This window comes from Podarcis muralis, chromosome 3 (assembly GCF_964188315.1).
Source record: "Podarcis muralis chromosome 3, rPodMur119.hap1.1, whole genome shotgun sequence".
Classification (NCBI taxonomy): Eukaryota; Metazoa; Chordata; class Lepidosauria; order Squamata; family Lacertidae; genus Podarcis; species Podarcis muralis.
In genome coordinates, this window is record NC_135657.1 from 23,242,689 (window position 1) to 23,259,967 (window position 17,279).

General features: G+C 42.2%; 1 protein-coding gene across 1 annotated transcript in view; it reads right to left on the reverse strand.

The window, feature by feature from the left end:
* Positions 1–17,279, reverse strand: part of MTA3 (metastasis associated 1 family member 3) — a 118,262-nt gene that overhangs the window by 31,159 nt on the left and 69,824 nt on the right. Inside the window, exons 15-17 of the mRNA XM_028724794.2 lie at positions 9,370–9,456; positions 6,851–7,000; positions 367–398 (exon numbers count right to left, since the gene is read on the reverse strand). Of these exons, the coding sequence (XP_028580627.2) occupies positions 367–398; positions 6,851–7,000; positions 9,370–9,456 (269 nt within the window). The remainder of the gene's footprint in view (positions 1–366; positions 399–6,850; positions 7,001–9,369; positions 9,457–17,279) is intronic.

Sequence of the window (17,279 nt, forward strand, 5' to 3'; positions counted from 1 at the left end):
GTTGCTGTTGTTTACCAGGAGGGAGAGGGAAAAGGCAACAGAGAGGTTGGTCCAGTGCAAAGGCATCAGTGTAGAACCTATCTGGTGCTCCTGCTGGTGTGTTGGCACCACAACAACCTCCTCACCACTCCATTTCCCCCATCTCTCCCAGTAAACATCAGCAACCCAGCTGCCAGGGAGCAAGCATTGTCGCCCCTCCCTGTCCTATGAGCCACTTCTGGTACTAAAGCTGCAATCCTTCCTATGCACATTTACTTGAGAGCAAATCCTAACAGACACATTAGTTTCTGAGTAACCATGCATAGGATTTGCACATTCTTTAAGTCCAAATCCAGTAAAATCAGATAGAAAAATGTTAGAACTTACCATTTTAGTCCCATGTGTATGACTGGAGAGTCCTAAAACAAAACCACACACAATAACACAGATTAGACCTAGATTAGCTTACACACATCCCTTTACAACAAATTATTTTCATTGCAGCTTCCTCAAGAGCAACCGTAATACTGAAAGATACAAAATGCCAAACAGAGAGCTCCAACTACAGAGGCAACCTTGCAATTACAGGGCCCACCACAGCAGATGGCACAGATAACAATCTTCAAATATATAAATGCCTGGCACATAGAAAATGGAGCAGATTTATTTGCTGTTGCTCTAGATGGCAGGACAAGAAGTAATAGGTGGAAAATGCAAAGAAACCATTTTCTGCTATATGTTTAAAGAAACTTCCTAACAGCTATTTTACAGTGGAACAAATTGCTCTGAGAGGCAGTGGACTGTCCTTCACTGGAGATTAGTTAAGTAGAGGCTGGACAGCCATTTTGTTAGAGGGTAAGATTTGCATCCTTTGGCCCACACTCTTGTCCTTTGACAAAAATCTCACACATTTTTGTCTCTGGCCCGTTCCACAACTGGCTTGCGACCCTCAGACTTGAAAACATTTTCCCAGACCTGTTATATATGGTTCCCCGATAAGCGTCCCATCCAAGCACCACACAGATTCAAAATTAATACATTCAGGAGTAAAAATTGTATCACATACCCATGAGAACAGTCTCTTGGCCTCTGGCCATAACCAAGCTCACCAGAAAGGTCCCCCTTGGCCTACTAAATCACTTCCTCGTCACTAGGGAAAACCAGGTTGTCCTACCACAATTAGTTGTGAACAGATCTAGATTGGTTGCCAGCAATCAGTCCCCGCTCCCCAAGATGTTTACACATGATTTGTTTTTATTATGCTTTCTAAGGGCTTTGAAGTTGCTGAAGTCAAACTAACCTGGATGCAATTTCCTTTCCTACCCACAGGTGAAGCTACTTTGGCACTGCTGCGTCAAGTGAAAATCTGAGCTTAGCTAATCAATGTTGCTAAAAGCAGAACAATCACTTGAGGAAACAAGTCTGACAATTTCAGCTAGACAATTAAGACAAAGTTCCTAGATGTAAACAAGAAAAAATAATTGCGGTACAGTCAGAGAATAACGTTTTGGAGGAACCAATAAATCACTAGCATTCAGAGAAAGTGGTCTAAAACAGAATGGAGTGCATGTCATACTGAAAACTGTAACCTAATGGATTTGTAGATGGACTTTAGTCTACTGATGCTGGGGCAGTCGAGTGGGTTTCACAGCTTAGGGGAGATTTGAAGCCAGAGTCTGCTATGTCCTACTCTAACACTCTAACCATTACACCACTGGCTTTCACACTGGCTAGACAAAGAGAATTAAGTTTAGGTATTTATTTGACCCCTTCATGGATCACTGCCTTGCCGTGGCGAAGGGGCTTGAATAACTCAGATTTCGAGGGCACAAGGATTTGAAGGGCACAAGGAGAAGGGGACGACAGAGGATGAGATGGTTGGACAGTGTTCTCGAAGCTACAAACATGAGTCTGACCAAACTGTGGGAGGCAGTGGAAGACAGGAGTGCCTGGCGTGCTCTGGTCCATGGGGTCACGAAGAGTCGGACACGACTAAACGACTAAACAACAACATTTATTTCTAGAGCCCCACACCTGAGAAATAGGGGCTTTGCTCCACATTACTGTTTTCTACAGTCTGCATTGTATTATTTATTCTTTTTTCATATTTATATCTTACTTTTATTTTTTCACAAGGAGAAACTCTAATGTAGCACTGGGGTGTGTGTTATAGTAAGTATACTAGGAACCAGCAAGCTTACTAAATTAAGATTGCATATGCTTCCATGTAAAATTGATGTTACACAGAAATATAATTTGAGAGCCCCCAAAGTTATAAAATGTAATAACAAGTGAGGCTTCTTCCAGCAACTCTTGGAATAAGTGTTTATGTCATTGCTAAAACATTAAGGTGACTCAGGGTTGCATATTGGAATTTTGTTTTCCAAGGAGATGAGCTAGGAACTGAATACAGATTTCAGACAGAAATGTCAGGTGTTTTTCCGTATGTCAATGAAGAAAAAAAGAAGAGAAGGGGTAAAGAGAGAACAAATCAAATACTGCTTTTAAAGATTGTTTAAATTCATTTCCTTCCTGTCTCCAAAAATATGCCCCAGCACTTCTAAATTGAGAGGATTGCCAGAAGGTTCTCAGACTGTTTTCTACAGTCTGTATTGTATTATTAATTTTTTCATATTTATATCTTACTTTTATTCTTTCACAAGGAGAAACGCTAATGTAGCACTGGTGTGTGTGTGTGTGCGCGCGTGCGCGTGCGTGTGTGTGTGTGTGTGTTATAGTTCACTAACACACAGTTCACTCTTAGTGAACTGAAAAATGGGGGTGGAGATGCTCCTTCAGGTATACTGGGCCGACACCATTTAGGCCTTTAAAGGTCAGCACCAATACTTTGAATTGTGCTCAGAAACATATTGGGAGCCAGTGTAGATCCTTTAGGACTGGTGCTATATGGTCCCGGCGGCCGTTCCCAGTCACCAGTCTAGCTGCTGCATTCTGGATTAGCTGTAGTTTCCAAGTCACCTTCAAAGGTAGCCCCACATAGAATGCATTGCCGTAGTCCAAGCGGGAGATAACCAGGGCATGTACCACTCTGATGAAACTGTACACAGGCAGGCAAGTTCTCAGCCTGCATACCAAATGGAGCTGGTAGGCAACTGCCCTGGACACAGCATTAACCTGCACCTCCATGTTGACCAAAATGACTCCCAGGCTGCGCACCTGGTCCTTCAGGCGCACAGTTACCCCAGAGAATCCCCTACACCTGCCCACTGAAAACCCCATCACTGCTACTGATTTGGAATTATGGAATGCCCTTCTATATGTACAGAGGCATCAAAGTCTAAGACTGAGCACTTTTCAGAAGCTTTTAGGGCTCATTTGAGAAATGGCAGGGTAATCTTGTTGATTTGATTGCATTTTATTTTGCTGGAGGGCTTTTACTTTTATCTATCTGCCCTGATTTGGCAATAAATCTAAATAACATAAAATAAAACAAGCTATATTCAGGTAATACTGCAAACAAGCACTTTGTCAGTTGCACTGAGCTAGCTTACTTTGGCATTCTATGAAATCTGTCACCGCAAAGTTATATAATTCAATTACTTCCAGATGTGGAGAGAAGTGAAGTTTCCATTCTCATGTCATTGTGTGAATCTTTCCTGTTCAAAAGCAAAGTGTTGGCCAGAAAGTGAAAGTGAAGGCAGCAATGACATTTTTTGCTTCCCATGATTTTGTAACTTGAGACAAAAAATAATAATGATTCATTGAGTTTTTCTTAGCACACGGAGATGGAGGTGTTCAGTCTGCTAACTTGAGAACTTTCACCGTCCAGCAAGAGTTATTGAAAAAACTATGCATCCTGACATGTTTGCTGAGAACCTGTATTGCTGATTACCTTTACCATTCACTGAAGCAAACTAAGAGTGATGGTGGAGGAAAATGCCAACACCTAAATATTTTCCAGTCTCAGAGCCTATTTTCTCCACAAAAGATGGGTGCTTCAGTCCAGTAAAGAGGGCCCATACGCAGAAACAGGCTACCATGCACACAACTGATCCAGATGCATAACTGAATTAGATATGGTATTTTCTAAAAAAAATCTCATTGTTGAGTTTATCTGTATGGATTTTTTAAATTCCTGTCTTGCCAAGTGAAATTGATGAGAAGAGGTTTGGGTTTTTTTAATGGTCCCACTAAAACTAAAAACAATTGTCACATGAAATTTACATTATTATAATTGGTATTATATGTATAATATTGCATAAATATTATATACGTATATACTCCAGGTTTCCTGAAATAATCACATATATTCAACAGTGCACATGACTTTATAAAAATACTTACATATTAATATATACAAAATGAGCCTGCAGAACTATACCCACATGGAGTACTGTTCTTTTATAAACAATACAGTGGTACCTCGGGTTACATACGCTTCAGGTTACAGACTCCGCTAACCCAGAAATAGTACCTCAGGTTAAGAACTTTGCTTCAGGATGAGAACAGAAATTGTGCGGCGGCAGTGGGAGGCCCCATTAGCTAAAGTGGTGTCTCAGGTTAAGAACAGTTTCAGGTTAAGAACAGACCTCTGGAACCAATTAAGTTCTTAACCCAAGGTACCACTGTATACAAATAATTGTATATTATCTGCACATGATTAATCAGGCTTTTTTTTAAAAAAAAACCATTAACACCCAATGCATAAGAAGAAGAAGAAGAGCTTGTATTTGATATCCCGCCTTTCACTCCCCTTCAGGAGTCTCAAAGCGGCTAACATTCTGCTTTCCCTTCCTCCCCCACATCAAACACTCTGTGAGGTGAGTGGGGCTGAGAGACTTCAAAGAAGTGTGACTGGCCCAAGGTCACCCAGCAGCTGCATGTGGAGGAGCGGAGACGCGAACCCGGTTCCCCAGATTACGAGACTACCGCTCTTAACCACTACACCACACTGGCTCTAAGCAGCTTACACCTCAATGGGCAAGAGGCTGTCCAATGCAGGCAAAGCTCAAGTCTGTATAGAAATCTGTAACCTGAAGTGTTTGTAACCCAAGGTGTTTGTAACCTGAGGTACCACTGTATGTGCATTTTAATATGTACACATATGCAAAATTCAGAGAAGTGCAAAATTCAAATGTTAGCTGTTTCAGCTTTGGTATTGGTTCAGGAAGTGAACATCTGGTTAATGTGAACCAAACAAATGTCTCCTAATACCCACTTTGGGCCTTATATAGGTGGTTCGATTACAAATATTGTCATTGTAAGCGTTGTCATTTATACAGTGCTTTGAGTGCTCAAAATGGCAATGCTTCAGTAATCTTTTCAACCAGAAACCTAATCCAGGGTTTTGAAAGAGGGGTGGAATATGATGCATTTTTTATGTGATCAGTCATGCAAACACCACAGATTAATGGGAAGTGGGGTTGTATCAGTTTAGGGCTGCAAAATCTGAACAATCCCTTGAGAGAGATTTTACACTCTAGCCAGTTTCGACACATTACCCCTCGGCTGACAAAACAAACATATTGTGCACATATTCAGCACAAGTTAACAAGTGAAATCAAAATAGAGCTATGAATGAAAATCATGTACTGATCTTCCCAAAACAGTTTTAAACTATTACTAGATTAAATAGCGAGTTCACAGAGGATCAATATAAAAAGCATATCTCTGTAGCAGATTACCAAATCAAATACACTGCTTGGAAAGTGGTAATCCATTGCTTACGTCTAGGCTTCACAACCCAAAATTAAGCAAAGCTAACAAAATTTTTAAAAAGCCCACTTATCTCACAGCAGTGTAACGCAGAAGCAAAAATTGCCTAATGGCTCTTTCCCTTGGGATACTTTGCATTAATTCAAGCCAAAAAATAAATAAATTCAAGCACGGTGCATTTTGCGTGCACACAAACTGGCTTGCCATTTCCAATGCTAACATGGTTAATATTCAGGATTATTGACCACCTACATAGAATGCTGAAAATACATCACACACATTACCTTGTTGCCATCCCTGTAAAGTCAGTAATTATTACTACCCTCCTTCCCTTGGCATATTGTGTATAGGGATCTGGAGCCAAGACAATGTCACTAATATTTGAACTGGATGCTGCCTGATTAGTAGCTCAGCCACTCAGCAGCCAAATGCTTTTCCACTGACAGTTGCTGCTAAATTGATTTTTCCAGCAAGTACAGCCACTGGTCTTCCCTGAAATAGGATGATGGACAGGAGAAAAGGGACAGCGACACAACCCATCTCTCCCGGGCACATTCTAGTAATTAATTAAAAAGTGTTGGCCACATTTTATCCATGGCTTCCAGCACGATAGCATCTCCTCTCCTCCACCTGACAAAGAACAGGAAGATTGAATGCGGCGAGTGGCGGCTGCAGGGAATTCCTTCACAAATGTCTTCCCCACCAGACCAGCTGCCCCTCCCTAAACACCTCACTGCCAGGCTGCCTTGTATCCTGGTCCCAAGGCTCTGTTGCCATAGCAACTGCCAAGGCCTACCTGCACATCAGGGCCCATGGCTGCCTGCTTTCTTCTCCCCTAGAACCACTGGCCTCATCTGCAACCTAGCAACTGGGCTTTGTTTTCCAATGGTCCTATGTTAACTCCAATCCTATCATCAAAGAGGGACTAAGCTGACTATTATTGTAGAACAGGCTTCCTCAACCATGGCCCTCCAGATGTTTTTGGCCTACAACTCCCATGATCCCTAGCTAGCAGGACCAGTGGTCAGGGATGATGGGAATTGTAGTCTCAAAACATCTGGAGGGCCGAGGTTGAGGGAGCCTGTTGTAGAAGATACCAATGCCCAGATTGAAAGAAGCAAAGATGCTGCCTTTAGATTATAAACACATTGCAAAAAAGAATAGTTATTTCAAATGTCAGTTTATTTACACATACCATCCAGGCCGTTGTGATGGTGGCTGTAGTTTCTCTTCCCCAAAATACTTAACGATGAGTGGCCAGGGGGAGCGAGCAACCTCTTTGCCATTGAACTCTGAAGGCTTGGTGTTGACTTGATGATATTAGGCTTCATGGCAGGATGAATCTCTGTGATTTGGCGGGGGGGGGGGGACGACAAAAAATATATTGCTGAAATTATTTCAAATCATCATCATCTCAACGGTATGCTTCCGAATTTCCTACTTCAGGATCTAAAACCTTAGAGATGTTATCACACTACCCCACATAAAAAAGAACAGGAAAATGCTCCTTCAGTTACTTGACCTTAACTGTTGCTGTGAAGAGAGCAGAAGAGAAAAGTGATTTAAGCTGTGTAAAATCTAGTTGAAATGGCACACCATTGACAACCTGGGGTTGCTGCTCTTCCAGCAGTTGCTTGTTTAAAAGCTTTTTTTAAAAGCATATTGCTTCCCAGCATGCAAATGAAGGAGGTGAGGACAGGTGACCCCACCTAGGCCAGAAGTCACCCCCCCCCAACCAGGCCTCAAAACTGTCCAAAATTCCTTTTCTCTCTGCTAAAAATCCACAGCTAAAGTTTTCCTCACAAGATGCTGTTGCAAAGGCAAAATGGTATTCTTTTATCAGTACGAGAAGGCTTCAAAAAGCTAATGAATAGGCTCTGTCTGTCTAAGCAAGCCTGAGAACTGACTCTTATCTCACTCTAGTTGCAACACATCTTGGACACAGTGAACCGCAAGGCTCCTCGACCCCCTTGGCTTCTCACCCCCTTTCCTGGGAAGGGCGCCAAGAGTCCAAAAGAGTCCCAAGACAGGAGCTTTCTGTTCATGCTCAGCGGAACTCATGGGGCAGGACTCTTGAGGAGGAGGAGACAGGGGAGGGAACTGAAGGGGAATATATGCTCTGTGCAAATGGCTGTGAACTCGTGCTTGTTTTGTGAATCTATCACACTTGCTCCTTCTGCCACCCCGGATGGCAGAATAAAGCTTTCTCTCTGAAACTATTCCTTGAGTGTCTGTTGACTCCCATTTCCCCGTCCCGGGCGCAAAGCTCTTCTCACCCGAGGCTAAAAAGGCTACACAGATATTTTGGAAAATGTGCACCAGCTTTAAATAGATGTTTACAGGATTTCCCTTTATCAGCCCGGCACACAGATGGTAGAATTAACTCTGCGTTGATCATCTCATTGCTCAACAGCACAAGGCTTGCTTACCTGTTACGTTGAACACAGGTATGCATGTAGGAAATAAGCACATTTGGGGCAAAAAAATGGATGTGATATTTGTCACATAATTTGGCCTAGTGTGCTTAACTTAACCGAGGGGTGGGGATGGGTATAGCTGGGATGAGATAAGCCAGATAAGCAACAGAGCATGTGTTTATATGTGTGTAACACATATATATGTATATGTATATGTATATGTGTATGTGTATACAGCACAGGGTACATTGTTTAGTCCTTTGCCTCTTTCACTATTCCAATCACAGTGTTGTATCTGGCAGCTTCCTTAAATGTGTGCTGAAGAAGAAGCACTTTTCTCTAGCCTTTGACACATGAGATATGTTTTCTTCACCCACCCTATTCCCGTGATGGCCATTTGCTTTAAACCGTTTTTAATATTAAATTTTAAATTGTTGGAACCTGCCCTGAGACCTGCTGGTGGAAGGCAGGTAAGAAATATAATCATCATCCCACTCCCCACACCTGTGGCAAATGAATGTTTTTCTGTTATTGCACATAGCAGATACAGAAAAGGGCAATTCTATTCAAGATTGGGGGGGGGGGGTGTTAAAGCCCTCATCCCCTATGCCACAGTCAGCCAGTTATTTATTTTTGAAATACCAATGATTCAGTAACAAACAACACACAATGAACTATCATGTCTGTAAACTGGCCCTGAGAAGAAAGGTTCCATGAAAAAATTCTTCCTTATGTCCTTGCTATCAACATGCCGCCAGAAACCTAATATACAGCTATTCAACTAATCTCAACTGCACACTGAAACATGCCTATTATGTTTGAAAGACCTTTGCCAGGACTTTTGATAGGACATGGGGCAGCCCGTCCCATTTTGTTGCCTGCCTGAGGTGAAATGGAGGTGTTGCCTTACCAGGAGTGTGCAGCTACAAATTACAGGTTCCAGCAAGATCGTGCCAGGAATCTGCAAGATCGCACCAGAACTCAGAACCCACATCCACTTCCCCTTGCTTCTCTGGTGGTGGTGGGAAGGACACCCCTGGCTCTGGGGTAAGTGAGGAGAAGCAGTGGCAGGTATAAGTTTTCAGGTGAGCGCCACAAGATCTCAAGAGATCTCCCTGGAAACTACTGCCACTTCTCTGGCTGTGGCAGGAGGGGGTGCCCACGGAAGCACGATGCTTTGGCATTCTACCACCCAAGGTGGCTGCTTCAGTCTGCCTTATGGGTGGGCTGGCCCTGGATAGGACATTTAAACACTCATTTTATGACTTACGACTCATTTCGCTAAACAAGAACTCACCCAAGTATCCAATGATACATGATAATGACTTCCGAGTGCTTTTAATCTTCAAAGGATTTCCAACAAATTCACAATGTCTGTCAGCATCTAGGGATCGAAAACAGAATGTTATTTTAAGACGGAGTAGGGTAGGATGAAGAACCAGTGACAGCCACAGCTTTCCGAAGCTTGTCAAGGGTTCTGTTGATGAGAAGATCAATAACGGCTGGCAGGTTTTCTGGAAGAAGACAGCACTGGTGCCATTGAAAGGATTTCACTCTCCTATGTGCATCTGCACTATACATCTAGAGCACTATGATACCATGTCACAGATTCCCTCAAAGAAAGCTGGGAGCTATCATTTGTTGAGGGTGCTGAGAGTTGTTAGGAGACCCTTATTCTCCTCCTCACAAAGCTACAATACTCAGAGTGGTTTATCAATCAATCAATCCTCTTTTCCAGGGAACTCTGGTTAGGGTTCATAATTGTGTGTCCCCAGCACCACCTTCTGAAGACACCCATGCAAGGTGGTCTGGAACCTCTGAATAAATGTACCTCCGGAGCCGGGCCCAGATGGGTGATCCAGAAGGACACCATTGTTGAGAGAGACACTGAGAGAACATGGAGAACGAACAGGAAATTGGAAGGCTTCTGCTATGTGTTTGTAGCACACTAAACCAGAAAGGAATTAATTTCACTTGCTCTCCAGAACTGTAGCTGTATTGGTTTGTTATGTCTTTTAAAATTCTCTGAGAATAAGGCCATCAAACCCAGTAGAGCTTGTTTTTGAGAAGACATACCGGTACATAGGACTGAGGTAGCTATGGTGAAAATTGAAGTAAGGTGATCTTTATTCCAGGATTAGTTAATTCAGAACACTCTTGCCTGCGGCTCTACCCATTGTTGGCTCTGAGAGAATGTGTCCCTCAGCAGACAAAACTGCCCATTCTGCTCTAGACCAGTGTTCTTTGACCTTAGATCCCCAGGTGTTGGTGGACTACAACTCCCATCATCTGCAACCATTGGCTAAACTCTTTGGGGAAGATGGGGGGATAGTCCAAGAACATATGGACATCCAAGATTAGAGAACATGGCTCTGGACCATAATTTAGAATCCTGCAGTTCAGTAGCAGAGGTTCATGGGTATCTCAGCAGACATGTCAGCAATCAGGGGTTCAGTGTGGTCAGGACATCCAGAGCACCCAGACCTACTCATGAGCAGGAGTTCACATTTGGGGCTTTCACAGATTCACAGAATTGTAGAGTTGGAAAGGTCCACAAGGGTCCTTTAGTCCAATACTCTGCAATGAAGGAATCATTCGCCCAATGTGGGGCTCGAACCCACGACCCTGAAATTAAGAGTCTAGTGCTCTTACCAACTGGTTAGTGAAAGAAAAAGAAACAGCGCCACTCCTCAGTCTACAAACTTACGCCCTTCCGTGATCCATGTGAGAATCAGGCTCTAGTAGTTGCTATTTTTAAAATTAAACCTGTCACATTGTACCACTTGAAAACAAAACTTAAAAACACCTTGTAGGACAATGACTGCATAACAAAGACAAACTGTAAAGACAATTTGGAAATAAAAATAAAACGTATAATGTTGTAGCAAGCATAAAGCACAGCATATGTACCAAAAAACTGGAAGTCTGTTGGGTGCAAGACTGGGGCAATGGAGTGAAGGAGCAGATACATCCATTGAAGTCCAACAGCAAAGGGGTGCCTTCCTCTCTGCCTCTGGCTCAGCAGCACTGGAATCCAAGCCCAGCCTATGTGGAAAAGCTGCACCATTCAAGAGTCTTTGTAGAATGGGTCAGGCCTGTTCACAAGCCCTTACTCAGACAGTTGCACAAATGTGACCTGATTTTCCTCTGCAGTAAGTTACCATTTTACTTGCCTACAGTTCTCTCATAAGAGCAGTCATGGTGTGTTGGCTATAGCAGGGGTAGGGAACCTTTGGCCTGCCAGATGTTGCTGAACTATAACTCCCATCAGCCCCAGCAAGCATGGCCAATGGCAATGGATGATGAGAGTTGACATTCAAGGATTCCTCACCCCTGGGTTAAAGTAAGGGAGTAACTACCCAAACCCAGGCACATGAATAGTTGTTGTCCTCCGTTTGCGGACAGAGAAAATGGTGGACCATTTCACTGAATTTTTCTCCCAATGAGGGGAAATTCTGCAACAACTTCTCAGAGGTAGGGCTCATTGCAATAGCACACCTCCCCCACCTCCAAAGTGTGTGTCTATGTATGTGTGCACTGCTATCTACTGAAAGTGAAAGCTGTGGCAACTGTATTGGTTGCCAGGCTGTGTGAAGTACTGTCTTTTGACTGTCCTGAATCGTCCAACATTCAGCTTCAATGGAAGTCCACGTTTTCTAGTGCTGTGAGGGGGGGGGGGGACTTCTCCCTGTTCACTTTATCCACACCACTTGTAATGTTCTACACTCTTAACACATGACTTCTACACTAAAAAGTACCAAACGTCTGCAATCTTTCGCCACAGGGGAGTTGCTGCATCCCTTGATTATTTCGGTTGTGCTTTTCTGAAGGTTTCCCAGCTCTACGTTATTTGTTTTGAGGTGATCAACCAGAAGTGTACCTCATAAAAGTGCTCATCAGCTGATTCACAGCCTCCTGAGAAAAGGTTCAGGTGGAATAAAAGAAAACAAAGCAAAAAGGCAGGCAATTATCTCCAGTGCTCCATAATTAGCTGTCACCTGAATTGAAAAACAATGGTCTTTGAATCTCATCATACTCTCATTAATGAGGATCTGTCATGGAACCAAAACAGGAAGAATTCATAATGGTGCTATTTTTACAAGTCACTTTTATTTATTTGATACACTTATATCCCACCTTTCCTCCAGGTTAGCTAAATATGGCATGGATGGTTCAGACCCCCGCCGTTTTAGTCTCACAACAAACGTGTGAGGTAGGCTAGACTGGGAAATGGTGACTGCCCCAAGCCACTTCATGTCTGAGTGAAAATCAGAAACTGGGGTCTCCTGACTCCTCATCTGACACTTTCTAGCCATTGGACCACACTGGCTTACTGTGCATGTTGACTCAGCAGAAAATCCAATCAAATTCTACTCTCAAGTGAGTGTGCATAGGATTGCAGCCTTTCCTGACCTGGTTATTCTGCTGTCTGTTTAGAAAAAGGCACCAGCCTCGCATTGCCCTAAATTCCACACAAACCAAGTTACCTCAGGTTGAAAGGCCGAAATAAAGGCTGCATTTGTTTGAACGGCATTGGATAGGGATTAGTAAAGAAGGCATGCCTGTTTTTTATGCCTCTCATGCATAATCTCTGCACAGGAGCCCATTCCTGCAAATATCTCCCCTTGTACAATGGGATTTCCTTCCCTTTCCCCAACTCCATCGCCCTAATTTTTTCTGAGGGTTGAGGGGAACCTCAGACAGATTTAGGGTGGAACAGGGGGAATGAGAGGGATATAATGTTCCATTGTGCAAAGAGAAATCTTTGTGCTGACAGAGCATTTTAGGTACTGCATGTATAATAGAGTGTATTCAGATTAGATCAGATGTGAAAGTTCATCAGGTCTGAACTTTCAAGATCAACTATATGGCTTCAATGGAACGGGATAACCCTCTGTCTTTCTAAACTTGAGCAAAGATCATTTGGCCCTTTAAGATCCCAGAAGCCATCCTAGAAGAGTTACAAAATCCAATCCTTTCCCCTTTGCTCAGTCCAAATTATAAGTATGAAAGTACTGTAGAACCTTCATTCTCCCCCCCCCCCGTTAGAAGTGTATGTTAAACAGAAGATAATACTTTATAGGATTGCAGAATCAACACCTCAACAGGTCAGACTACAGCAGAAGAGCTTGAATAAAATTGCAAAATACTGAGTTCTTTCAAAAGGTTCAAAAATTGAACCTGAGAACATTTCTAATTCAAATAACTATGCAATGAAACAATGGAGGATGTTGCTGTATAAGGAATGTGTATATTGCAAGATTTATTAGTTTAATTTTCAAGAACAGCCCCTTTTATTATGCTTTCAGTGAACAGAAGAATTCAAAACCAACTAGGCATTTAAAACTTTGCTCACATATTTTATTTTATGTAATCCTATCTCCACACACTTCCCACACAAATCCACTAACCCTTTTAAAATACAACTTAATGCCATAGCATCACAAAGACCAAAAATTCATCTGGCTTTGCCTCAGCAGAAATGTAAAAGCCGAAGTGCAAGATATAAATTCCCTATTTCATTAATCCAGCATGGAAAACAATAGCAGAGGCCAAAAATATGCTGGAAGAAATAATGGCTTATCTGAACCTGCACAACTTCCAAAGGTGTAATTTTATAGGGCATGGTGCAAGTCAATATGAGAAATAAAAGTTTCAGGACGCCTATTACAAAAAGAATGCTTGCATGCATTCATATGGTTATTATGGGTGAGTTTTTATACTAAAACGTACTGACACACAAATAAAACTGGTATGAATATTGAGTTTTTAATTTTTGCCAAGGACTGCAATGTCACATGAAATATCGCCTAACCCATTTCGATCACCTGGGGAAATTCTATGGATGGCACCACAGAATTTCACAGGGCAGTGACCCAAAAATGGGCATTTTCTGTTTTTGCCCCTGAAGCAGTGTTTCTGTAACTTGGGCCTCCAGTTGTGGTTGGACTATAATTTCCATCATCCCTGGTAGCTAGGGATGATGGTATTTGTAGTCCAGCAACAGCTGGAGACCCAAATTAGAGAAAAACTGTTATACAATGGACTATTTCCCCCTCTGCTGTACATGAAGCAGCAGCCATCAGTTGCTTCAGACATATTGTAAAAATGGAAAGCCTTTTTGCCCAGCTCCCTCTGATCCTTAAGACCCTGTTTTCTATGCTTGAATCCCTTAATAATTTTTTTGCTTTGTTTTTCTCTGATATGCTAAAGGTAAAGGTAAAGGGACCCCTGACCATTAGGTCTGATATGCTACTCCTTGTTAATATACGCTGTTGGTTGGTTTTAGGTTGTATTTTTGTATTAAAGCTATGGTATAGCACTTAGAATTTTATACATGTTTTGAAATAAAATATACATAATAAAATAAATATGGGGAATGTGCAATCCAGGGTGTGTGTGCATGCACACACAGAATGTGAGACAAATTAATCCCAAATGAGCGGGGGATACCTGGCTAGCTGTATGCTTGCAGTCTCTGCTCTTTTTCTTCCCATTCTTTTAGAAGTAATCCCAGACTGACACTTCAGCCCAAATTCAGGACTGACTGAAGTTAGTTCAAATTCACAAAACCTTCACCAAAAACCACAAACTCTGCTCTTAAATTCTCAGCTTATAATGGCTGGAGCTCCTGAAATGCATTCAACCCATAAAAACTATGAGCAGGTGCCAACCCTCAGTACGTTTTATTATAAAGCTTACGACGTCTTTCACATGTTCTTCCTTTTACCTAACTCCTGCACTTTTTTCCATTCTGTTCCATTTCCAGTCTCTCACTAAGTGGGGTTATGTTCCATTAGGATTATTTTTTATGGAGAGGGAATTGCTCTTGTAACTACTTGGAGCATGCAAGATGTGGGTGTGGCAAATCATTGAGAGTTATTGTTGAGTCAGAAATGAAATAGCCCAGCATGACTGTAGTTTCCCTGGAAATGTATAACTAATTTTAAAAGTTCTAACCCCTAATCGTTGAATACTAAAATGAACTTTCTCCAGCAGAACAATGGCGAGCTTGCTCTGGCAATTCTAATCTAGCCACATGCGTTTTCCCTCCATTATTTTCTTTTGAAATGCCATTGTTCATTTCTACCAGCGATTACAGTTAGAGCCCTGCAACAGAAAACAAACATGGCAGAAAGAACTCCCTAGAGCCATGTTCAGATTTATGAAACTTTCCTTAAATCTAACTAAGCCCTGGTCCTAATAACACTTGCCTTCAGTTTCAATGTAGGATGAAGACACATGCAATGATTTTTAGAGAAAAGGGGCCCCGCTGGAAACTCTGTCCACAATGCTCGGTCCCAACATACCTTTTCTTCCCCTAGCTGAGGATGGGAGTGGGTGGAAATTGCTGTGCAATTTGGAAGAACAAGTGGAAGAGGTCTCCCTCCACTGGACTCTGCTGGGCTGCACTGGTTGAGGGGTCTCAAAGCCAACATAAGCAAGGAGAAGATGCAGCTAGGCTAGTTAGGAATGCACTACGGCAGTCCAGCTATCAGCAATGGGTCTCTTCATTGCACTGGCCTGGAGCTGGAGTGGCAAAAATTATGGCGCGCGCACACACACACACACACCTTCCACCCTGGCCGGCGTGAGCAGCAGTTTTCGGAGGTGGCATCACTGTCCCATTTCCATTCACCTCCATTCCTCAGGCCTCAAAATGACAATCCTTCTTCTACACCCTTTTAAAAAAGCTGCAGCAACATGTTACACTGTATAACAGTTTTACATCCAGCTCTTGTGTGTATGTGTAATTATTTCCACTGGGAGCTTCTTCCCTCGCTAGTCCCAGCCCTTTAATTTGTTCACATTCCTTTTATTTATCTCCCTGTGCTTTCCAACTTATTCTGCTAAGAAGATTACTGTTCTTTAGCATCACTCTGAAGTTCATTCCTCAGCGTGACACGTCTATTAAGAGTCTCGGGGAAGCTCCCTAGTGAATTGAAGGGACACCGGTGTGTAAATAAAGGTGATGCCATTACTTGTGGGCTTGAAAAGTTTCTTTCTGCCCCCAGGCCTGAGAGATCATGCTCATCATCCATTTCTTAAGAGAGCACCGTGATTCCTCCAAGATCTACAGAAGATAATAGAATCAAATAATTATATTTGGGACCACAAGGGTTATCTAGTACAACCCCCTGCAATCCAGGAATCTCAGCTCAGTGGTACCACAAGTACCTCAACTACAAAGCTTCTCAGGCTCAAGTATTGGGAATTTCAGAAAAAGGCAGGTGATGTGAAAGACATCTGCAGGAAACATTGATAACAGAGACATTACTAGGCTACATGGAGCATTAGCCTGAAGTTAGACCACTTATTTCACTGGTCTCATGCTAAAAGTTGAGTCACATGGCAGCAAACTAGGTTTGCATATAATATAGGTTTTTATGCCTACCCTAACAGCACACTACTTTGTTCCTAAAAATTCAAAATCCTGCAAATAATAGATAAATGAACATTATTACCATCACCACTGCTGGGCAGAGTCCACTGAGCATCTCTGCATACAAACCTCAATGCAATGATGGGAGCTGCCCATTAAGTTGGTACAATAACAAAGCATGCAAATTGAACTCATGTATGCAAAACAAGCACACAGTTCACTTTCTCAGAATCCAGTATCTTGGCGTTAAGTTTGCTTCTCGTAATGTAATCTGTGTTTTTTAATCATACGAATCTGACTGAAACGTTCATGAAACTATATTACATGTTATCTATTTTGTGTACAAGGAAGCATAATAAAAACGAAAGGGAAATGATGTTCATCTTTTATCTCCAACTGGAGATTTGAGGTCTAAAACAAAATCAAGTTGTAACAGGATGAATTAATATTGTATAATAAAACACAACAGCCTAGCATGCGTCATCAAGCCTCTCAATGCTTGACAGTGATTTCAAAGTGCTGTTTCAACACACATTCATTTGTGCATCCATTGTATGAAAAATTAGGGCATGAGCTTGTTAGGTGCCACTACGTCAAGCCTGCGGAGAAATGGATACTATTACAATTCTGCTAAAATACACATTTTTCCCTTGTGGAATTAGCTAGCAAAAACTGTGAGTCACAGATGTACACAGTACACATTTTGTTTTTAGACACACTACTGTTGGTAGCAATTTATCTAATAATATTAGGTGGCATTTATTAGGTGGTACCTAGCAGTACTGTTCTAATGTTCCGGCCAAGTCATGATTGCAATATTCTAC